General features: G+C 41.2%; 2 protein-coding genes across 4 annotated transcripts; both read left to right on the top strand.

Annotated features, from left to right (window-relative positions):
• Positions 1 to 1546: 1546 nt before the first annotated feature.
• Positions 1547 to 16719, top strand: LOC123477074 (vesicular acetylcholine transporter-like). 3 transcript variants are annotated; one of them, XR_006652350.1, is made up of 6 exons: positions 1547 to 1806; positions 2890 to 2988; positions 3083 to 4773; positions 4850 to 4922; positions 14230 to 14327; positions 16703 to 16719. XR_006652350.1 is itself a non-coding variant. In XM_045180375.1 (3 exons), the coding sequence occupies exon 3, from the start codon at positions 8001 to 8003 to the stop codon at positions 9912 to 9914; it is 1914 nt and encodes a 637-aa protein (XP_045036310.1). In that variant the 5' UTR covers positions 4620 to 4773; positions 4850 to 4922; positions 7707 to 8000; the 3' UTR covers positions 9915 to 11348. The 3 variants fall into 3 exon arrangements, 1 of the variants encoding a protein (XP_045036310.1); XR_006652351.1 differs by lacking the exon at positions 16703 to 16719 and adding an exon at positions 14552 to 14570; XM_045180375.1 differs by lacking the exons at positions 1547 to 1806; positions 2890 to 2988; positions 14230 to 14327; positions 16703 to 16719 and adding an exon at positions 7707 to 11348 and having other exon boundaries at positions 4620 to 4773.
• Positions 16720 to 16723: 4 nt separating this feature from the next.
• Positions 16724 to 20912, top strand: LOC123476919 (choline O-acetyltransferase-like). The gene is given in 11 exon segments (XM_045179924.1): positions 16724 to 16904; positions 16976 to 17181; positions 17542 to 17789; positions 17840 to 18040; positions 18365 to 18561; positions 18639 to 18961; positions 19070 to 19192; positions 19382 to 19517; positions 19607 to 19810; positions 19986 to 20076; positions 20079 to 20912. Coding segments are annotated over 11 exon segments (2001 nt in total). The 5' UTR covers positions 16724 to 16748; the 3' UTR covers positions 20195 to 20912.
• Positions 20913 to 23822: the final 2910 nt, after the last annotated feature.

The following is a 23822-nucleotide window of genomic DNA, read 5'->3' as shown; positions in this document are numbered from 1 at the left end:
TTATTTTGTTGTTGTTGAAATTTTCACCTGGAATAAGAAGAAGAAGAAGAAGAAAAAAGGTCATTGGCTGCTGTCGGCAACGCAGAGTTCGTTTGGGCCCAACTTTCCTCCGCCAGAGCCCACAATTGAGCGGTAAGAATTTTAATTTAAATAAAAGAAAACGAGCGGACAGAGTTATAAATTTAGAATACGGAGCTTGCGGGACTTGTTGTTATTATTCAAAAAAAAAAAAAGAAAAGGAAAGAAAACAAACGAGAAAATGGAATGTCAAAGAGGGAAGAGAACTTTCTCCGAACCAAGTGTGGGAATGACGAGAGCATCTCTTCTTCGTTTGACCTACACTCTACCAGCATGCCATACATAAAAAGGAGGTTTTATAAATATAGGGGCTAACATTTAATGTCTTTCTTTTTGAAGGGGCAAAATTCACGTTATTGCTGGTGATGTTTGAAACGTTGATTTATTTGGGGGAAAAATGAGTTCCGTATTGGGAACAAAAAAGAAATACGGGACGTTGGAATTTGACGTTGTTCGTGTCATGCTGGAAAGGTTGTGGAACGACAAAGTAACAAAGAGAAAAGAGTTTCACGCGTTTGAACATCTTCTTATTTGGCCTCATCTCCTGTCGTTTTTATACGCTTTATACTGTGCCTTTTTTTTTTCAAATGATGGCGGGATGTAGACTGACGTAAGCAGACGGGGTTTTTCCGGCGCCCTATCGGACACATCAAAAAGAAATTAATTAGAGAAGAAGAAGAAAATCGAAATTGTTTGAATCACGTTTTTTCTGGATGTGTGTGCCATTGACGAAGGGGGGCGTGCGATTATCGTGTTGGGAGGTAACGTCTTATTGGCTAAGAGAAAGTTGTGGCCGCTACGCTGCATCGCTTATGGAATATGTCGACAAAATGAAAAGAAAGTCCATCATCCCTAACAGAATTTCCTTTTTTTTTTTAAACCCATTCGCTGGACCGAGATTTTTTTTTACCACAATAATCTTCACGTTACGCCATCGTGAAAAAAAAAATTTTTCAGGACGAATAAACAAATCGTCCGCGGCCAAAAAGAAACGGGAGCGCAATCGTTTCGCCATTGGCCAATTTGTCACGTGTCGACCGTGACCGAAAGGCTATTGCTCCGCGCGTTAGCCGACACCTGTTAGAGTCATTTTTTATTTATTTCGTTTTTGAAAATTATGATTATAACAAACTATTCTTTCTTTTGAAAGAAAAACATAACAGTTTCAATCCAACAGGTGGCCATCAATTCAAATCGATTTTCATAGCCGTCGTCTGCGATTTCTCGAATGTGTGTCAACGCGACATGTTCACTGTTTTTTTTAGTTTTTTAAATAGTTTTTGCATTAACTCTTCAGTGTACCTGTTCCAGTTCAGTATAACAAGAAAACATCTGCTGATTTAACATTAAATATATTTTTTAAAAAGTCATAAGTTGATATTGGCAACACTGTTTCATGAAAACGTCTGACAAACGACTTCATTCGCAGATGTTGTCTGCTGTTAACTAGGTCGATTTGTCTGCCCAAAAAAAAAAATCAAATAATTATGTGTTTAGTTGGTGTTACGGGGAGATTCCCTTCGTTCTCTTTGAACGCTTCTGTTGGCTCCTTCCATTTCGATGTGTGTGTTTTAACACACACACACACACACAAGAGGATGAACTTTCCCTTTGTCTGTGTTACCTGTGCACGATACCGTTAAATAAGAGGAACAGTTATCGAGACTAGATGGAGTTGGCTTTCAATTCAGCTCGGACGTATACTCATCCTTGACGGCCATGACACACGTAAGATTTTTTTAAATGTTTTTAAGCTTCTTTTAAACATTTTGTGTGGAACGTTTGTGGGTGTCACGCGATCGATAAGCAATTCGTCTTTATATTTTCCAATCTTTTATTTATTTTGTTTTGGACGAAAGGAAGTTTTCTTTCGTTATTTATGTTGCTATCGTAAGTAGAAAACGTGTTTCACGTTCCACAAGACGCACAGAGGATCAATCACTAGGGGGCAGGTATGCAGATGAGAAGTTTCATAAAACAGAAAAAGAATCCTGGATTTCAAACGATCTCAACTCGTTTGTTTTTCGTACCCTGTCACTCTTTTTTTTCTTTGTGTTACGACAATCTCCACATCGATTTCTTTGGCGAAAACGTTTCCAGGAATTCGCAGGAGACTCCCCCTCCCAGCGTTACCGTATGACGTCATTGAACTCGTAGGTCCAGCCATTTTGGATTTGAAAAAACAGACGAAATGCAGGATGGATGTATTGATTCTTTTGGTTGTTGTTGGCAATCGAAACATGCAGCGTCCAATTAAGTGTAAAAACGCATCACCTCGTTATTTCCGTGATTGTCGAGCAGAAACAAACTGATCCCGTGGGTTACGCGTACACACACGACAGATCTCAACTAACCGAGAGAAACTCGTTCTTCCATTTCGTGAGCACCGACCAACTTCAGTTTAAAATGTTCCACCTACACTTTCAAAAGATCTCGAAATGGAAGACTCGTACTCGCCATTTTCTTCGTGACACGTCACACGAATCGAGATCCATTTAATCGGCAACAGTGTGTAAGGCCGCGTGTGTGTCAGCTGTTTCTTTGCGTCACCAACCAATAGAGGAACGACGTAATTGATCGACAAAGACACGGATACCAATCAACGTAAACATTGTACCGATCAGCTGTTTCAAAGAGGCCGAAAACCGATACTTTCTCCCGTCCATTGAGCCTCGACGGCCATTGTTTCGTATTTGAAGAGGAGAACGTAAATGTTGTTTCTTAAAAGGACGAGCTTTCTCTTCGGCATCAATCTGCTTCGTTCAAACAATGTGAACATTTTGATTCTTATGAAAATTGAAAACATTTCAGTTTGTGTGTCGCCGTTTGGGGTTGGAAGACGCGAGAATCGATCGACGGCCCATGGACCGTCGTGACCCGCCGCCAGGAGGCACCAGCGAACGATTCAAGGTAAACTCTCCTTATGGATGTAATAAAGCAACGCTAAACCTCCATTGTTTTCCACATTTGATTAAAAATCTATTTTTTCTTTTTGCATTGAAAGAGTTAAAGACAAAACACATTTCAATTTTCAAGAACCAATGGAAACAAGGGCAAACACACTTTCATTTCACGTTTCCGAAATTGAACAGCAGACACGAGAGGAGAACAACCTGGAGCTGAGAGACGTGTGCGGATCGATCCAGCCCAAGTCTCTCCAGAGAGGTCACATTGCGCTCCACTTCTTGTCTGTCCCGTTTTATTCTTTACTCCTCCTCTTGTCTCGTCTCTTTACGTATAGATCCTCTCTTTTTTAAGGCTCGGATTGACACACAAACATTGACACACATATTCAGGTTACACGTCCAGCTTGTGTTCTCAGAGCCTCCTTCTTTAATGATTACATAGCGTCTTATGAAGTCAGCTATAAAAAGATGAATGGAAAGGACAGGATCTATATACGCGACAGCCGGATGATTCACCATGTCACAGCTCGGCGATTGTTAATGTGATGCTCAATGCCGTTGCTCTTGATGTTGACGTCTAGCATTAAGCGGGTTCATGTTAACGTTCTTTTCACAAAGAAGTTCACGTCCCTCCTACACCCGTCGGCAGCCAATAACGAGATGTCTACACAAATGTGGTGTTAGTTTATTTAACTGTTCAAGGTTCTGTTTCTTCGTCTCTGACCTATTGACCTCAATTTGCCATTATCATTTGATTCATTTCTTTACACGAGAAAGATCGGCTGAATCGATCCCAGTGACGTCTATCTGCATTCGTAATGTGGAAGATGTGGGGGTGCCATTTTCAATGGAATATCATGGCCCTGCGGGAGTTTCACCCCCCCTCCTTATAAATGTTTTCTCTCTTTGATTGTGACGCACGTGCTCTATACTCGCAAAACAATTTTTTTTTTTCGATCTTATCATCTCTCACTCTCTTCAATTGCTGCAATGTAGCGGTGGCGCTGTTCTAATTGGACTGTCTAACGTGTCACGCGTTTTTCACCTGTGTCGGGGCAAATGGCGGATCTGCGCGCGCTCCCGCAGGGGGAGATTATTTCCGCAACAAACTTTTTTTTTTTTTTGTGCTTTTTATTTGTTTTTTTTTTAAAGATCCCACCCTCCTTTCTCCCCTCCCGCCCTGATTTCGCTTCGGACGTGCCGCCAATCCCGCACGAAGAGGTGGGCGTCACCCTTTTTTTCACGAACGGCGTGCGAAATTTCGTGAGCGCATGATCCTGACGGGGTTGGAACATTTATCGGTTTTGTTCGGGAGCTCTCCCGCTCACGCCCACATCTCCTCCCCCTTCGCGTGTGCGGATCTGTCCGACACGAGCAGCGATCCACGCACGTCAAGGTTAAAATGGAAGGGACAGCAGCAGGTCCTGCGCGTTCCTTTAGTTTTCTCTCCGCTCTGTTCATCCCCTTCCTCCTTTTTATTTATTTTTATTTTTATTTTTTGACTGTGCGTTCGTGACGTCGGTCGGAGAGGGCGTTGACTAAAAACGGAACACGCTCCGCTTTGGCCGCAATATCGACGGAGGGTCCCGCAGTCTCGAACGGCCAAGCGAAACGGTGAAAACGGACCGGCCGGATCTGCAGGAAGCAGCTCCCCCCCTCTCATCCAACGAAACCAAATTTTGGTTTAGTTTTTTGTTTTGGTTTAGTTTTTGTTTTTGTTATAATTTCTTCCGGTGGCGGAATTGTTTATCTTCTTACTGACGCAATTCTGACGCTGACGCATTGCCAGGTAAGAAAAAGAAAAAAAATCACGTAAAAATTCGCAATCATTCACATTTCTAATTTAAATTTTCCCGCATTTTTAGACGCTGCCGTTTGATTTTCGTCCTATGCTGCAGGCCATCCGCCATTCTCTCGTCTACAATCTGCGTTACAAAGGTAAAAAAAAAAATGAAAACAAATAAAACCATTTCACTATATATAATTTTTAAACGCTTTAAGTCACAACACCCTTCCTCCCGCTTATTCCCTGCCACCCGATCCTTTGACCAGAAAAGAACTTCAATTCAAAATGTTCGTTTTTTTTAAATTCCCGCGTGATTTCCTCTTAAAGAAAAGTGGGCAGTTCTTAGGGGGTGCCATTATCGTCCGATTAACTCTTTAATTCACAACACACACACACACTGGGAAATAGATTTAAAAAAAAAAAATGCTTTTAATTTAATTGGGGTGGTGAGGTATCGACCAGTGCAGGTGGCAGCACAGCTCCCGTGCGCAGTTGCGATTGTTAACCTTTCAACTTGTTTCAATTATTTTAAACGCCACCTACGCTCTTTTTGTGTGTGTGTGTGTGTGTGTGTATTGTACGCGCACTTAAAAATCATTTAATTACATCCCCTATAAATTTCTTTTTCGCTGGGAGAGGGCGGGTTTGAACGCGACCACCTACGGCAATCGCAATTGCCCGTCACATCCAGCAGCTCGGGTGTCATCTCCCTGTTGAACAGTAACACACACACACACACACGGAAATTGATTATTGATACATCTGTTGATGACAGCGCATTTAAAAAAAATATATATTTCGATTGCAGTCCAGGTAAAGAGAAATGTGAGTCGTTCGGAATAATGTGATGCCTTTAGGATCGGATAGATTATATACTCTAGGCTCTTGTCGTTATGTAGCATCTTTACGTTTAATGATGTCTATACGATATAGGGCACTGATGTCTTCTTACGTAGACGATCCCTCCCCCTCATCCCTTGCGTTTTCTTTTCTATGGGAAATGTCAAGTGTCTTGAATGTTAGAACTATCATCATCATCATCACGTTGATGGAGGGGGCATAAATAATCGAAAAAAATGCGTAAAAAAAAAAAGATAGCAGTTCAAGATATTCTTTCTCTTTGCCCCTCTTTTTCATTTTCTTTTGTGTGTGTTTTTATTATCATTTTCTTTTCTATTGTTGTCTTGGTGATGACGACGATCTGCCTCGTTATTTAAGCCCCCGATGTTGAAAATTATTCATCGAACCGTATAGTGTGGCGCTGGCGTTTGTTAACGATCACAGTATCGATTGATGTTTGACGTGTTTTTATGTTAATTCGTACGTAGGATGATTTTCGAAATTGAGTTTTAGGCCCTTCTTCTTTTTAAATTCAAAGGCAATTGATTTCATCAATGTATTATTTATTTAAAAAAAAACAAAAAAAAACGCGTTGCCATGACAACGTTATGACGTGGTAATTCGATACTGTCCTTGGCTGATTGATTTTTGTTTTGTTTTCTTGTTTCCTCTCTATTATGTTGAGGTAAACTCTTGTGTGTTGAGGGGCATTCTCTCTCCCTCTTTTGTTTAATAATATCTTTGGGTATTGTGGGTTGACAGTGAGAAATGAGGTGGGACTGTCCAAGCGTGAAATATCATCCGGAATTATAAGGCCCCTCCCCATACTTTTGTTGTTTCATCTGATGGAACGGCTCGTCTGTGTACATCGCACAGCTGTCTCTTTTCCCATCGAATTGCGGACGGGCTCTTGTTGTTTTTGTTTTTGTTGGTCGATTGCGAATCATTTCACGTCGTATGTACACAACCGGAGGCGGTCTGTACGGCATATCGATCAGCTCGACTTTCCGAAATCCAGGTGGGACGCTGTGGCTTTGAATTATTGACTACACTGGCACGGGTGGGCGCAACGCACGATTGCGTGTTGCGACGGTATACTTCCCTCTCTGTTTATTTATTGACTTGTTTTCTATACGTAAATGTTGCAGTCCCCTGGAACACGGGGACTCTTGAGGACATGGCAATACGTCAGAGTGGACTATACTATCTAGACATGAATAAAAGAGGCAAAGGGGGAGGCAGAAATGAGAGAAGATAGTCGTCCCTATGTATAGAATAAATTCAACCTGAGAAGGGACCCCTCCTCATAGGGGGGAATAAAAGGACAGTTACGTAGAAGAGGAACTCTTTTTTTTTTGGGGGAGTAAATGACAACAAAACTCTCTTTTTCTTAGAAAAAACATTGTGAAGGGTACGGTTGCCTAGCAACCGTCGACACGCTATTGTGTCTTATCTTTCACCTTTTTTATTTTCTCAATTGATTTTTGAATAATAAAAAATAAAGGAACATTTGCATATGCAAAATAAAATAAAAAATCGATATAGATACAAATAGGTGATTATTACGTATACGTTTACCTTGAAAAGATGTGCTGGACTAGACAGGAAATGCTGATCAAAAGGAATGGGAAAAAAGCTGCACAGAGAAAACTATACAACACGTCGGAGGCAGGGAGTCGTGTGTCGCTCGTTAGTTCCTTGTTGTCATCGCCCCTCCGCTACCAACTGTGAAGAGGAAATAAAAAAAACGTGGGGGGAGGAAGTCTTTTTCATCTTGTACAATTTCCTTCCGTTCCTTCCTCTTATTACAACACGTCGGCCAAGAGAAAGAAAACTTTTTGCCCTTCATTTTGGTGCATGCACTTGACATCGAGTCAATACTTTTTTTTGAAATTGCCGCCCATCTCATTACGAATACCAGTTTTAAAAGAGAGGAACTAAACAACGAGGATCTCTCGCTTATGGTCTGCCCTCTTACCCCTTGCCATCCCCCGATATCCTCGTCCCAATTGTTTCGGTCAAATTGTTCAACGTGATTCTATTTATTTACCTTGATTTATTTGTTTGTTTTTTTTCCTTGTCTTTATGACGTACAGATTGAGAGAAAAAAGCGGCTCGACTCGAGAGAGAGAGAACCTCGTTGACCCTTTAAACCTTTTAATCGATAGAAAAAAAGAAAAAGCGTTTCATAAAACATCCAGTCCCTCCCTTTTCCCCATTTTTATTCATTTTTTTAAATTGCGTGTTTGATCGCTAAACAAAGAAAAAAGGAAACAAAATGGCCACTGTCAAATGATTGCGATCGGCATCGCCCTCCACGTTTAAATTGAAACCCCCCAAAAATAAAAACAAAAATCAAAGAAGAAAGAAAGAAAAAAAATTAAGACAAGATGCCGATGATTCCGTTTCTCAACATGGAGCTGTCGCTGGCCAAAGAGATCGTGATGGAGAAGATCCGCGAGCCGCACAATCAACGTCGATTGGTGCTCGTCATCGTTTCGATCGCCCTCCTCCTGGACAATATGCTCTACATGGTCATCGTGCCCATCATCCCTGATTATTTGAGGACCATCGGAGCCTGGGATACCCACATCGAAGGTGGCGAGTACGTGACGGAGCCGAGCAGCGTCCGGTGGCACGTCAACACGACGGGCAACTACAGCGTTCCAGGCAACAAGACGAGTCTCCATTTGGTCAACGGGGTGGTCGTTTACGAAGGAGAGGATGCGGCCATTGGGGTCCTGTTCGCTTCCAAAGCCATCGTCCAGCTGATGATCAATCCGTTCTCGGGAGCTCTGATCGATCGGGTCGGGTACGAGCTGCCCATGATGATCGGCTTGACCATCATGTTCTTCTCGACGGCCGTCTTCGCTTGCGGCAGGTCGTACGGCGTTCTGTTCTTCGCCCGTTCCCTGCAGGGCGTCGGTTCGGCCTTTGCCGACACCAGTGGGCTGGCCATGATAGCCGATCGTTTCACCGAAGAGAGCGAACGAACGAAAGCGCTGGGCATCGCTTTGGCCTTCATCTCCTTCGGATGCCTAGTAGCGCCGCCCTTCGGCGGACTTCTCTACGAATTCGCCGGCAAGGAGCTGCCCTTTTTGATCCTGTCTCTCGTCTGTTTGGTGGACGCTTTGATGCTCAAACTGGTCATGAGGCCGAGAGGATTGAGCCAACTGGGCAAATCGACATCAGCTGTTAATTTGGCTGGCGCCCAGGGGCCCCAAGTGGGGACGCCCATTTGGAGGCTGCTGATGGATCCCTACATCGCTGTCTGCTCAGGTGCCCTGATGATGGCCAACGTGTCGCTGGCCTTCCTCGAGCCCACCATTTCCGTGTGGATGATGGACACGATGAACGTCGAACAATGGCAACTGGGCATGATTTGGCTGCCCGCGTTCTTCCCGCACGTCCTGGGCGTGGTCCTGACCGTTCGAATGGCCGCTCGCTATCCGCAGTACACGTGGGTCATGGCCGCCTTCGGACTGGCCCTGGAAGGTCTGTGCTGTTTCATCATCCCGTTCGCCACGTCCTACTGGGTCCTGATGATCCCCATCTGCGGAATATGTTTCGGAATCGCCCTCATCGATACGGCCCTCCTGCCCACCATGGGCTACGTGGTCGACGTGCGTTACGTCAGCGTTTACGGCAGCATTTACGCCATTGCCGACATCTCGTATTCGTTCGCCTACGCTATCGGCCCCATCATCGCCGGCAACGTTGTCGATTCCATCGGATTCCTGGCCCTCAACATCGGCATCGCCGTGTCCACGCTCTTGTTTTGCCCAGTGCTGATGCTCTTGCGTCACATCTACGAATACAAGCCGTTCGGGACCAACGCCGATGGAGAAGAAATGACGGGACTCGGTCCCGCGCCCACCATCGGCCACGGATTCTCGGGCATCGCTGGAGGAGGGTCCAACATTATTCCGCTCATGTCCGATCCTCCTGATAAACAATACCAGACGTACGCCCTGCAGGAGTCTGGTGGTCAGCCGCGCTATCAGATGAGCGCCAATAACGCGCTACCCTCGCAGCCGAAGAATCACTTGGAATACGGCAGCGCTAGGCATCAGGATACGAATGTCGATGCTTCGTCCACGGCTGCGAATCATCACGGCAATGGCTATAATAATCGGAACAATCAACAGTCGGAGAGTAAGAAGAAACCGCCCGTCCCTCCGCTGCCGCAAAAGATCCAAATGACCCAAAGGCCTACGGCCATGGCCACGGCTAACGAGACGACCGTCACGGCCGCGGCCACGAGACAACAGGAATCCAATCCGTTTCTAGCCAGTTGGGATTGAACCAAATGAGTTTTCCAGAAAGAAAGAAAGAAATTGAGTTTTTTTCCAGTTGTCTGTGTCATCGTAATTGATTGATTTAACTTTGATTTTTTCTTTCTAAATCTTAGACGTTGATGTCTCTCTTATAACACGAAAGGCAAACATTTCTAATTGAATCGGGGGTTGTGCGTGACATGTTCTAGTCGATATACTGCGATTTTACACCCTTAACTTAACCCCAATTTTATTACGTAATAATAGTAGAATATTTAATAATATTGTTGTTTTCATTTTTATTCAAATCGAAAAAGAAAGAAAGACACTTAAACGCCGGCTAAAAGAAAAACAAAAATATTTCTCTGGCTTAAAAGAATTATTTCATCATCGTCGATGTGTAATCATGCAATAAAGTGTGTTATATGCATGACCCCCCCCTTTCTTCCTTTCTGTGAATCATGTGTAACAATTAATATCCTTAATATACACTAACCCCTTGAGAAACTTGACGATAGTTAACACAGCAAGACGAATTGATACAGCCCCTAAACTGACAAGTCCATCCCTAATTCGATTTTAAGTTCATTTGCATTTCGAACGCTCCAAAGTCCACCCCGTCATTCAAAGATTTTTTTATTATTGCAAAATTTCAAAACGAGCGCAGCCGAATTTCGTTTTCAAAACTCGTTTCAATTGAATTCGCTAATTTCTAATTATTACGAATTTTCTGGGTTGTGTCACTTTCCATTCTCTATTATATAGCGTGTTTATGTATAAACAAAGCATATCAATGTCAATCGCTTGATTGTTTTTGTCTTCTATAGTGAAAAACATAGTAGCATTTCAAAAAGAGGCCCCTCATCATCGTCCACGAGCACAATTTATCATCGTTTTCTGTTTTTAATAACATTTATCTACTATTAATATACATGTGTGTGTGTGTGTTGGATAGCATAAGACGTCGGAAATGTGTATAGTCTAATGAATTGGGGTCGGTGAAAACAAGGTGATTAAAGCAAAAAAAGGAATGAAAAAGGAGAAGAGAAACAAAACAAAATCGAGTCGGAAATGTACAAACCAATTTATCTCTCCCTTCCCCCATTTTTTTTTTTGCTAACTGTCAAATCAATAAAGCACATATAGTTCTATGTCTGTTTGCCATTTTTTTTTAATTTTTGTAAATATATATATCGATTTAAGTTTTTCATTTGTTTTCGGCTAACTCGATCACCTTTTTCTATACACAATCAGCACACTCGACTGTTGTAGCTGCTTCTCTTTGCATCGATTTCTATATTTATTGTATAAATATCCTTTTTCCCCAAAAGGAATAACACAAGTCGATTGTAATTGTTATTTATCTATCAAAACAATTTGCTATCTCTCTCTCTTTCTCTGTGTGTGTGTGTGTGTGATGTGTGTGCGATGGTGTCATAACAATAAAACGATCAAGTCGTGTGTGTCGCTCCTCTATATATACAACAGACTTTAGTATAGCTACCAGCCTCTCTGCCATTTTCCAATGTTAAGGTAAGGCCTATACATCCGTGATGGCTCTCTCTCTCCTTATCTATTTAAACAAAACAAAATATATATATCAAAAGAGTGGCAGCACAGAGAATTGGGCTTTTCTGCTCCGAAAGGTCATTCCAATTTCTACCCCCATCCGTATACAATCCCTAGACGAATTCTATACATACATATAGGAACATGGGGGGAGGCCATTTTTGTTCTCATCACGAAACTCGTGATTTCTACTTTATTTCTCCTTCCTGTGCGGTTCAATTTCTTTTTTTCTTTCCTCCCACACGCAGGGCTCACATTTGGCCTTCTCTCGATCGCATAGAACAAAAGAAATGACATCCCCAGTATATACTGTATACGTAGATCAATAGAATTCTATATGTATACCTTGTCAAAGGATAGCACAGCACGAATTGTTTAAAGTCCTTTCCATCTTTGGAAGCTTTTGCATATAAGCTTTTAAACGGTTTATGCTAACTATATAACTATACATAATTTAAGTTTTTAAACATAAACACGACTCGCAAAGTTGGTCCACTGAATTTAGTATAGAGCGTTATTAGCAATCTAAATATTTCTTTTCCGGTGGTGACTTGATATGACTGGATGTTGATCTAACGTGTTTTACGTATATGCAAAATTCTCTTCGCCCACAAGGATTTAAAGCCACTCAGAGAGACGATGTAGAAATATAAAACCCTCATAAATATAGATGGAATCCCGTATATACGTGTGCACATCGCATTTGATGGCGTCGCACTCAAAAGAAGAAAATCCAAACTTGTTCTATCTCTGAACGGCAAAAGTTTTGAGGCTAAATCCTCATTTAAAAAAAAAAACATTTGCAAAAATTGTCGGAGATGATTAAGATGAAGGACCATATACATAAAGCTTTTAATGATTCATCTTCCGCCCTCATCCAAGCTGTTATGTACAAGAAAACAGGGGAGGGTGGGACGAAGAAGGGCGCGGCTAATGAGTTCAACATCATTAGCGGCTCTATCCCCGAGTATATACGTACGTATATGGCACACGCTTCTAACGTGTGTGCGTTCGGGATAGTTTTGATGGCCGCTCTGAAACTACTGCCACCGTAGAGACCCCACATTTATATAATTGGCTAACGTCTGCGTATAGTTTTTATTCCCTGCCCGTTTTCCCGTGATGAACTTGAACTGCTTGGACGGCTATCCCCCCAATGTAAAAAAGTTTTGGGTTTCCAGCAGCTAGACATTAAAACTAATGGGATGGTAATGTACAGTACATAAGAGAGACTATAGAAACAAAACATGGGAAGCTGGATCGTGTTTCCACAATGCCCTCTGCTGTGTAGTAACATCGATTCGACGTTAACAAATATTAGGGTTGTACATCGTAGTTAGTAAATGGCATCAAGTAGTTATAGCGAAATGAAACGTCACAACACAAGCCATTCTATAGATGGGGTGTTGACTCGGTTTCAAGAAAGGATGTGTAGAACGATGTCAAAGATATAGACGGGGGGTATTAACACACAAACGTTTGCTTTCCAACCCAAAGGGCTATAGTCTACAAATCCCTGGGATTTGCTTTCGGTGTATTTAACCATTACATTTAGATCCCCGATATCACGGGGATATGTTATAGACGGCAAGAACTGGCCTATTATGTATATCGACGTCGAAGATGTCCTCCTTTTCAACAAAAAAATTCTATTTAACTTTAGATCAAGTTAAAAGAAAATTGATCTATTCTTGCATTGATCGGGACAAGTTTATCTAACAAAAGAGGCGTGCCTGTTACGTGACTCGAATCGACGACATAGCTGCAGGGGAGACGAGGGCACGCCAGTCGAATACTGCGTAGATTCTTTTCTGATAAATGTACACGTTAGCCAAAAAGAAAAGGGAATATAATAAGCTTAGAAAATATATACTATTTGAGCTGTACAGGCCTTTGAATGATGTATTAGATTGTTACACACGCACAAGCAAAAGCTCGTTGATTTCGATTCGTTTTCACCGATAAACATCCAACTGTCCGTCAATGTAACTAGACAAGCTATTCTCATACATATACCAGAAGGAATTCTTCTCAAGTTTCAGTGTGTGTGTGTGTGTTATTTCTAAATAAAATGTATCGATTTGTGTTTGATTGGTGTGTGATGTGTCGAGATTTCTACAGACGAATTGCAGTACGGCCATGGACGTTTTTCTCTACTCGTATCGATTGGTAAGGTAATCAACGTAGAGTCGTTTGGACGTGTTACGTACTCAGCATAGACGCCCCCTTTTGCTAATGGATGTTGGTGACGTTGGCAACGAAACCAATCACAACCAGCAAATTGGATCGTAATTACAGGGCCATTTCCCCCGTATTTTTTCTTTAAACTCAATCTTTTCGGCCACCTTGGGGCTATATGCGTCATCATTTTGGGTTGATGTATGTAAATGTAGGCTAAAAATCGTCGTACGAGTCTGTTTTTTTAAAAACAGTTTTCATCAGTAGAACATTTAGAATGGCACTTGCATCAACTGCTCCCTCTTCATTTAAAAATGATGAACTACAACATTTTGACTTGGAAAAAGAATTGCTGCTCCTGATTGTGAGAAGAAGAAAGAAAAAAGTCAGGTGCACTTTCTGCGATTGGATCTAATTCAATTACTTTCCTCTCCCCTCATCTTTTTGATTTTTTTTTCATTCCCTATGTGTACATTTCCCTTTCTCTTTTTTTATTCTTTTCATCTCTCTATGTGTACGTACTAGCTGTTGCTTTAGTTATTCACTTTCTTCTCTCTTTTTTTTTTTTTTCAATGTTACATAACGACATCACAAGGACCTTTGACGAAGAGTTGGACGGGCTTCACATCATCAGGACGAATCAACTCGAACCCCAGCATCCGTACGAGTTTCATCGACAACATGAGTTTAGAAGTAAATAATTTTTTTCTTTTTAAATTAAGAAGGCCCTCTATTATTATCGTATAAAAAGAAAATCAGAATAGGCAATTCGATTGAAAAAAATAAAAGTGTAGGTACAAGAAGTAGAAGAAGAAGCTCTATGTTAAGTAAAAACTGATAAGGCATCAGCTCAAACTGTACAGATTGCTTTCGTCAATTGAGAGATAAGTCACATCTTTTTTCATCCCTCCTTTTAGCTGCTTTTATTTTTCACGAGAAAATTCAAAAAAAAAAGAAAAGAAAGAAAGGCCCCCGCACTTTAGAGCAAGTCCCGCCGAGTTCATCAAATATTCTAATGCAACGTGACGCACAGATCTCTATGGCCTTTTTATCGAAAAATGAATGCTGACGTGCACCGAAGATTCTGCGTGAGTTTTCTTACCGGAAAATTGATATTCAAATGAGTTTTTATTGTAGAACACGTGCAGACATTTAAATCTTACAAAAAGCCAACTGTTTGACGTGCGCTCTTAGAAATTCAAACTCGAATAAAACGTCATAAAATATAGCTCTCCTCGGTCCCTCACCGAATTTCGTGAAATGTTTGAAAAGTTTTTATTTTTATTTTTTTTTTTTCGGTCTAGATTTGTATATGTTCATTCGTTTATTCTGGGCGAATACTGAACATATACACAACGAATAGATCCCCCCTCCCACTCGATTTATAGCTTTTCTACTTTTCTCTTGTAACTCCGGTCGCCCCCTGAAGGGTCTCCGGAAGAGGTGGAGGGTAGAATCTAAAGTGGAGTCTGAAGGAGGGAAAACTTTTTTTTTTTTTTTACGTACCAGTCTCGTTCCTTTTTATATGCCACCCTTCTCTAACGTCTAACAACAGAGCAAAAGAAGGAAAAAAAAGAAGAACGAAATGTTGTATAAGAAGAAAAGGAAGGTAACAAAGTTAAGGTTCCCCTTAGGGCCCCTTCGGTTCCTCTCTTTTCTTTCTCTCGTTCCGCCGGATAGCACTTGGGCGGTTCTCTTATTCCCCCAACCCCCGCCCCACTTTGCTTCCCTTTTTCGTTTGGCCCCCATTTTTCTGCGTGCAGCTTCGCCTTGTGTAGTTTACGATTTTCACCTTGGGATTCACACACACACACACGAAACGCTGGCACAGAAAGAAAAATGTTTGAATATCTAAAAAAACAAAAAAACAAGCGACTTGTTTTGTCAACTTTGCCTTTTGTAATTTGATTATTAAACTCTTTGAACTCTGTGACACGTAGCAGCTTCTATGATAGTCGACACTATCATCTGGCGAATGTTTCTTAGAAATCCCCAATAAAAATTCGCCTTGCAGAAAAACGAGTGTAGCAATACTACTCTTGAAAGTACCTCACTGTTAAAATGCTATACAGTTCAGCGGAATTGAATCAACGTTTTTCTTACTCACCGGGCTGATTTGTTCGCCTACAGAATACACAAATTCCTACCCCTCCACCTACTCCCGATTGACAGAGAGGGGCAAAGTCTCTAGTGGCTTAACGAGCTAGGGGATGTGCGGCGTCCCAATGTTGTGCGTAACACAGTTCCGAGCGCTCGTTCTCTAAGGTATTTTCCTCACGTTCCGTTCCACACACACACAGTTGCGTGTGTGTATATAGTTACATACTGTCGGAAGGGGAACACACAAAAAAAAAGGGAGGCAGAAAAATAGAAGGGAGAGAGAGAGAGAAGGGAACGTTCATCAACTGAAACATACAGACAATAGTCGAGTATACACACACACACACACACAATAGTTTCTCTTCTTCTCTATGTGTGTGTGTGCTTCTTCAATCATCATCAAAGAGAACCAGTTGATATTCTGCTCCTATATACCATCGCAGAACTGTGGAACGTGATTTCGATGCCGTTGATTGTACAACCTTTAGAACAAAACTTAATGTCTATCTGTTTAAATGTAAAAAAATAAGAGGGTGTGAAACATGATGCCCCGCAGCATCTGCAGGATGTCGCACGCGCCTCTTAGGGAGAGAGGCAAAAAAAAAAATCGATGATGGTATTTTTTTTTTTTACTTCCTATGGGTGTGGTTGTATAGTGGTCGATAAATGTGGCGCTGCTGTGGTATACACGGTATAGGTAAAAGAAAACAGTTTCAGAGCATTGCGTGCGAACTCTGTCAGCAGGTGAACACACACACACACACATCCCTTCTTTTCATCCGAGTCAGCCATGTTTGTCTGGAACGTCTCTCAGCTTACCTTTTGATAGAAAACATTTTGCAGAGGGGGAGGCTGCTGTGTGTCTTCTCGATATTGACACAGACACAGGCTTCGATCTTTTCCTTAATTTCCATGAATTGATGAGGAGGATTTCGGCTCATCTTTTTGGATCGTATGATTTTGCATAGGCTGCATGGCTACCGGAAACTGCCCGTGCCGTCGTTAGAACAAACGATGGCCGCCTATTTGGACGCCGTGGAAGTGGCCGTCGGTCACGAAGAGCAAAAGGCCGAAACTCGTTTGAAAGTCGAACGATTCATCTCGTCCGACGGCATTGGTCCAAAGCTTCAGGATTTGCTGCTAGACAAACAATCGAAAGAAGATAATTGGGTATCAACATTTAAATGTGTATGTTTTGTTTGATCTTTGGCTAAATGTTTTTGATTAACGCATTATATTAGGCCTATGATTGGTGGATGGAGGACATGTACTTGTGTAATGATATCGCCCTGCCAGTCAATTCCAATCCGGGCATGGCTTTCCCTCTGCAATTTCTGCAAAATGCATCGAGCGATAACGACGATAAAAATAATGGCGGCAATCATTTTGTTCAGAACGTCGCTAATTTCATCAGCGCCATTCTCGATTACAAACAATTGATTGACCGGTAAGTATTCACGCCCTTCACGATTTAGATTAATGTATGTAGGCTGTCGACAATGCAAACATAGTTTAAACAGGTCGTATAACTTTACATTAGTGCCACATTTTCATTATCTTAAAGAATCGATCGTAAAACTCTGATTAAGAACCTTATTTAATAAATTAAGCATTTCCAAACGAAATACCCTATCACGTATTATAATGGCCGAATAGTTTGGATCGACTATTTACCACGTGTATGTAAATATTTCGTTGTTAAAACTTTGAATTGATCACATTGTCGTTTCTTTTTCATTTCACGTATGTATGACACGCTGGGGGTGAAAAAACAAATGCAAATGGCTGGTTATATGTACAACAACAGTCAATTACTGCCTCAAGATAGGGCCGCCTCCAGGGAGAAAGGCCAGCCATTGTGCATGGCTCAATATCAACGATTGTTTGCTTCGTACCGCATGCCCGGACTGGAACAAGATCAATTGAAAAGCTTTCCACCCCGGATGAGAATGAACACATCATCGTCGCTTATCGAGGACAAGTATCTTATTATTCTTTTTCCTTTTGATATTTTAATGAACATCACAATCGAATTATTTAAACCACTTGGAGGATGAATTAAATTATCTATTCCTATTTTCACACACAAAAAAAAAAATGAATAGTTTTGGCGTTTGGAGGTGCGCCACAAAGGTTGTCGATTGTCTGCCGAAGAAATGGCTTTCAACTTTGCTGCCATAATGGAATCGACGGACGGACAAAGACATTGGCCGGCACATTAGGCCAGCACTACTACCCTCCTTTGGGTCTCCTAACGACCGCCAACAGGCGTCTCTGGGCTCAATGGCGTCATCAATTACTCCAAGGTGCTGCCTGTCTCCTCCGTTGTCAATTCACCCCCGTGTTCCACCCTCTTTTTCTTTTTTCTTCCCTTTTGTTGCTCTAATGTATATCCATGCCACCTCTCAAAGTATATATAAAAAAAAAGGACTTGTATAAATGTATAAAAGTCCCCCTTTTTCCCGGCTCCTTTTCATCAATGCTGGGCCAGCCAAATCGAATCTATAACGGGTGGTACCAGCCCCATTTTTTTTTTTTTAAGGGAGCGGACAATTCTTCTTTCTTTTGTTCATTCAATTGGATACATTTTCTCTCTTCTTTCTCGCTGTCCGTCTCATTCTTTTGTGTAGATTTAATCAACGCCCGTTCTCTCCAGTCTATCGAATCGTCCAGCATGATCGTCTGCATCGATCAGCCGTTCCGGCCGGCCGTCGATGATGAAGAAGAGGTCAACAATCGAGTCGACACCAATCGAGTCCTTCAAATGATCCATGGCGGTGGCAGCCAATGGAACACAATCAATCGATGGTTCGATAAAACTGTCCAGGTAATTTTCTTGACGCTTAAATCAATTCCCGATTCTCACTCGGTTTCTAATCCAATACAACGTTGTGTGTGAAATAGTTTATTTTCAGTCCGGATGGAATTAGCGGCACTTGTTACGAACATTCACCTGCCGAAGGGATCGTTCTGGTCCAGGTGATTGAGAAAGCATTGGACAACGTGTTAGCCTTGCAACAGGACGATAATGGCCAGCAGCAAATAAGGGGACGCTGTCGACGGACGACGTTAACGATGTCGGACGAAGACGATGGAGCACATCAACGATGCGGCAGTAGCGAAAGCGCCAGCGCCGTAGTGTCGCATCCAGCACCGAAGCGACTCACTTGGAAGATCGATGAAGACATCCGCAAAGCAATCGAAATTGCCGCCAGCGATGTGGACAGGTAACACAACATTTTCTGCCCTTTTTTATAGAAAAAAAAAAAAAGGAAAGACAAAGACAATATTTTTGAATGTTTAAATCAAATTTAAATTGCGCTTTTTGTGCATAGACTCGTGGAAGATTTGGACTTGAACGTTTTCCGCTTCGCGTCGTACGGCAAAAATCGCATCAAAACTTTCAACGTCAGCCCGGACGTCTACATTCAATTGATGCTGCAGTGGACCTATTACAAGTTCGTCTTTTTGTTTCATTTATTTTCGTTCGGTGTATTATTTAAAATTCCATTCCCCCGAAATATTTCACGCAACCGTGAGTTGATGGATCCTCCGAACAATTGGCTTTAGCTAATCATAGCGAATGATGTGAACCCTGGAAGATCAAAATTGACTAATGATGTGGGGCTTTTGTATTTTGATGATAGATTGCACGGCAAACTTGTAGCGACTTACGAAAGCGCCGCCACTAGGCGTTTCCAGCTGGGCAGGGTCGACAACATCCGTTCGGCTTCGCCCACCGCTTTAGCCTGGGTCAAAGTCATGGACGATCCGCAGTCTACGGTAATTGGTTAAACGAATTTAATAGATTTTTATTACCTTTTTTAATGGGAAACATTTTGAAACTTTATGCGGGAACATAAAAAAAAAAGGAGGAAGAAAAGATTCAATTGTTTTATCGAGCGGCCGAGAACCAAACGGATGTCATGATTAAGAACATTCTAGGCCAAGGGATGGATATCCATTTGCTGGGCTTGCGCCAGTTGGCTCGTTCCATCAAAACGGACGAAGCCCTGGCTGTTTTCGAAGATCCCAGTTTCGACATCGTTCATCATTTCGCTTTATCCACCTCTCAGGTAAAAACGATCGTCAATTCTCATTAAATTCATTCCCCCTCTTCTTTCCTGTTACCTTTCACCTTTGATAAATGGAGAGGAAAAAGTTTTTCTAAAAAAATAGAGAAATAAAAAGGATCGATATTTATCGATTTCACACGTTGAAATGTCTGTTGGAAAACAAAACAAAAAAAAGATTCCTACCAGTAACGCGGATTCGTTTATGGGCTACGGACCTGTCGTCCCTGATGGCTACGGTTGTTCGTACAATCCGCAAGCGGATTGCATCATTTTTGCGCTTCAGCGTTCCGATCCTGCGAGGCTACCAGCGCTGCCCGGTTCGTCCGTCAACTGTCCGACACGCTCGTCCAAGTCGGTGACATGCTAGAAAATCGATCTATTTAAAGAAAAAAGAAGAAGATCTCAATGATGAAACTGCACCAAATTAATATTTGCTAGTCAATTGCTGTTTAACAGCAACCCACCAATGATCTCAACAGCACTTGAATTCAATGTGATAGAAATTGTTTGAATTATTAATTAAATTATTAGAACTGCCTTTAGTTTTAAACTTAGGCCACAGGATAGTTTTAAAAAAGAAAATTAAGTAATGGCTGTTAACTTTCCTTGTTTTTACGTATCGATATCGATTTCTTTATTTAGGTTTTTGTTTTTGTGCTTCCCCACCGTATGAAAAAAGTCCAAAGTTAACGATCCCTTTGCTGGCCGGCTTTTCTCTTATAGCCTTGCGTGATTTATATTCACACACACGCGCGCTTTGTGTGTATGTATGTTGTGCACTCACACACAATCCTCTTTTGCGCTTGTTGTGTTTAAAGCGCCTGAAAAGGAGAAAAGGGCCGGCAAAGAAGAGAGCAAGAACCTCCCCCCTCCCGACAAATATCCTTGTATAGCTTGCTGCGGTGTTCCATATAGAATAATAGCGAAGCAAACACACACACACACGCGACCTAATCTAAAGCTTTCCTCACCCAACCATTTCACCCCTATATATCCCCGCAAGCATCAAATAAAAGCCAAAACGAGAGGAAAGAGATCCTATCCGCAACAACGGGGCTATCCTTTTCTTCACCGTACAATATATATGTGTGTGTGTGTACTCAGGGATTATTACGTCACACGGTCCGTCTATCTAGACTAGGCCTATAATTCCAGGCCTCTGCACAAAGCTGCTTGACATCAATTCTCACACACCCAATAGCCAAGGAAAGAAGGTCAACGTGTTAAAAACATGGTGTGACTAGAACTGAAACCTACCTTTGGGTTGTGTTATTTAGTGACCCTTTAGCATGTGTGTTTGTACTAGTTTTTTTCTTATTATTGATGTTATTGGAATTTGGGTTTTGTTTTTTCTGAAGGGGGAAAATAGTCTGAGCCAAGTCAATTTTTCTGGGTTGATGTTGGATTGTTTAAATTTTTAGGGATGAGCAGCAGTTGCTGGTATAAACGTATGTTGACGTCTTTTTGACAAGCTCGCCAGGCACCCCTTGTTACTATATATTTCTTGTTATTTTAATGTTGCAATTATAAGTTTTTTAGTGTTACTGTGATCACAGCTGCTGTTTAAGACAATACACAGTCAAATAAAAAAAAAAAAACCTTTAAACCAAGCTGAAAGAGTGGAATAAAAACGGAAAATCAAGCAAGCGTTATGAATTAAATAAAGAGTTATCCGACAAAGATTCTATTTTATCAGAAAAAGGGAAATTATCTAACCCCTAATTTCTTTTTCTTTTCATAGATGGCGAAATTTGTGGTTAGTCTTTTCCCCCATAGAGGTAGTGACTTTTCCAGATGAAATTTTTCCTCGCATTTGGCGACCGTGAACTTGAGTTGTAAACAGATTTTTTGTAATTCATTTAAGTTTCATACTTGTTTCTCTTCGAGTGATTGCAACAATAGAATTAGTCAGCGGTAAACAACACATTCTTTCTGAGAATAGTTTTGACTTTTTGAGCATATCTTTTGTTTATCACATGTTGCATTTTAATTACTGTTATTTTTGAATTTATATCGATGGTTTTTCTTTAACTAGATTAAAATTTGCCATATCTTCATGCCAACCACAAGGATTCGGCTTTTTCACACACCTTTATTATTAATGTGGTTCTTCAGGTATGGTCACTATCAGCAGCTTTACAAACAGTGTGCATCGTAAATACTTCAATCCCAGAGAAAACATTCAAATTTCATCAAACATTCAATCCCTTCCATCCTGAACTGCACAATGCTGGTTTGCTTTAACATAGAGCGGTGGTCCTCAAGTTCGTTGATATCATTGGGGGCGAAGAGGCTACCACCAATGCCACTATGACCAAATGCCGACTCGACGATTTCCATGCAAGATGAATGTTACAAATCCAAGGAGATCTGGTGAGCAGGGTGCAACGGACTATCAACCATCAGTTCCCCAGAACAAGAGGTAATACTATTGAATACTCTGTTGAAAACACATAAATAGAAAAACGTTAATATATTGATCCATGTTTCGTTTCCTTTACATAGGTTAATAATCATATTGGATCAAAACAGGCACCAAGTTAAACGAGATTTTAAAATAACAGTTGGAAGCGCATGTGGAAATTTCGAAGAACGCTACCTAAACGTTACCTTGAGTCGCTGATTCATCTTGAAGAAAAAATAAGTAATTTTATAAATTGAAGTGCATACCTGGGCTCCCTTCTTTTCTGTGGCCCCGTTTCCCCTTGACTTATGATAAGCCCGTAGGGGGTCATGCCCCTACTGTGATCAGCAGCAAAGGTTGTGAGTGCGCTGTCCGGAAAGGGGACGTGGGGGTCCTCAAGTTCTATGAGATCATTGGAGGGCGAAGAGGCTACCCACAAATCCGAATTAACGGTTAATCGCTCACGTAAAAACTTGTCCGAAACCTTCCATCCTCTTCCGGCTTCTCTTAGCCACGCCCGGGTAATCTCCCCGGGGACCCAAATTCAATTCATTCAATTAAATTACTAACTACTACTTGGATAATACAAATTTTTTAAAATGTAAAATTTGTGTTTCTTCAATTCATACATGTTCTTCGAATACTTGTCTTTCATATTTTTTGTGTTAACACAATACATTTCTGACCTTCAAGACTGCTGATATACAATTCTGATACGGATTGCCTTTGAATCACCACAGATGAAATTCCAATCCTATTATTGGTAATTTTCTGTTATACTAACTTGAATCTCGTACTTACGAGAGTTTTATTTACCTGCAGAATAATTATATATATATCGGTTTATCAGATGTGTTAGAATGCTAATGTAGATATCATTTTAACTCATTCGGGTATCGATCCCTAAACTTTCGGCGTGCATTGCCGATGCTCAACCGTTGAGCTATGAGTTATATTTAATTTTGCATTAATATTAGAAGGCACGAAAAGATAATATTGTAAAGGCAATTTTTACAGGCTCGTAAAAATATATGCTAACCTGAGTACGATTCATTCGAGGATCATAGCCTTGTGGCAGAACATTGGTATGCGGATCTAAAGGTCTCGGGTTCAAATCCCGGGTGAGGATAATATATTAAAGGAAAACGAATGATGTAATTGCATTTGATTTGTAATAGATGGATTTATTGTGAACATGTTAATCGGAAATTATCTTGAATCATGCTAGAAAAATTTCTAAGTCCAAATTGGTTGTACTCAATTAATACGAAATTATAGAATATTACAAAATGTGAATTATGGCTCAGTGGTAGAGCATCGGCTTGGTATGCCGAAGATTAAGGGTTCAAATCCCTGAGGAGTCGAAAGAATAAATCGACAGTTTCATTTGAATAAATGTATATTATAATCTTATACCATTAATATTGATCAAGCAGTATGTATGGGCTCCTTCGGCAGAGGATGCCAGCGGTTAGACTCCGTTGTAAAATGTCTAAGACACAAAATTCGCACTTACGTCAACAAATCAAAATGAACAATTTATTAAAATTTGTTGATGAATATTATATTAAACATTGCCAAAATATCCGTCCCATTACTTCGTAATGG

This window comes from Daphnia magna, linkage group LG10, assembly GCF_020631705.1.
Source record: "Daphnia magna isolate NIES linkage group LG10, ASM2063170v1.1, whole genome shotgun sequence".
Classification (NCBI taxonomy): domain Eukaryota; kingdom Metazoa; phylum Arthropoda; class Branchiopoda; order Diplostraca; family Daphniidae; genus Daphnia; species Daphnia magna.
The sequence above is the reverse complement of the archived record's forward strand: the minus strand, read 5'-3'. Positions and strand labels throughout refer to the sequence as shown.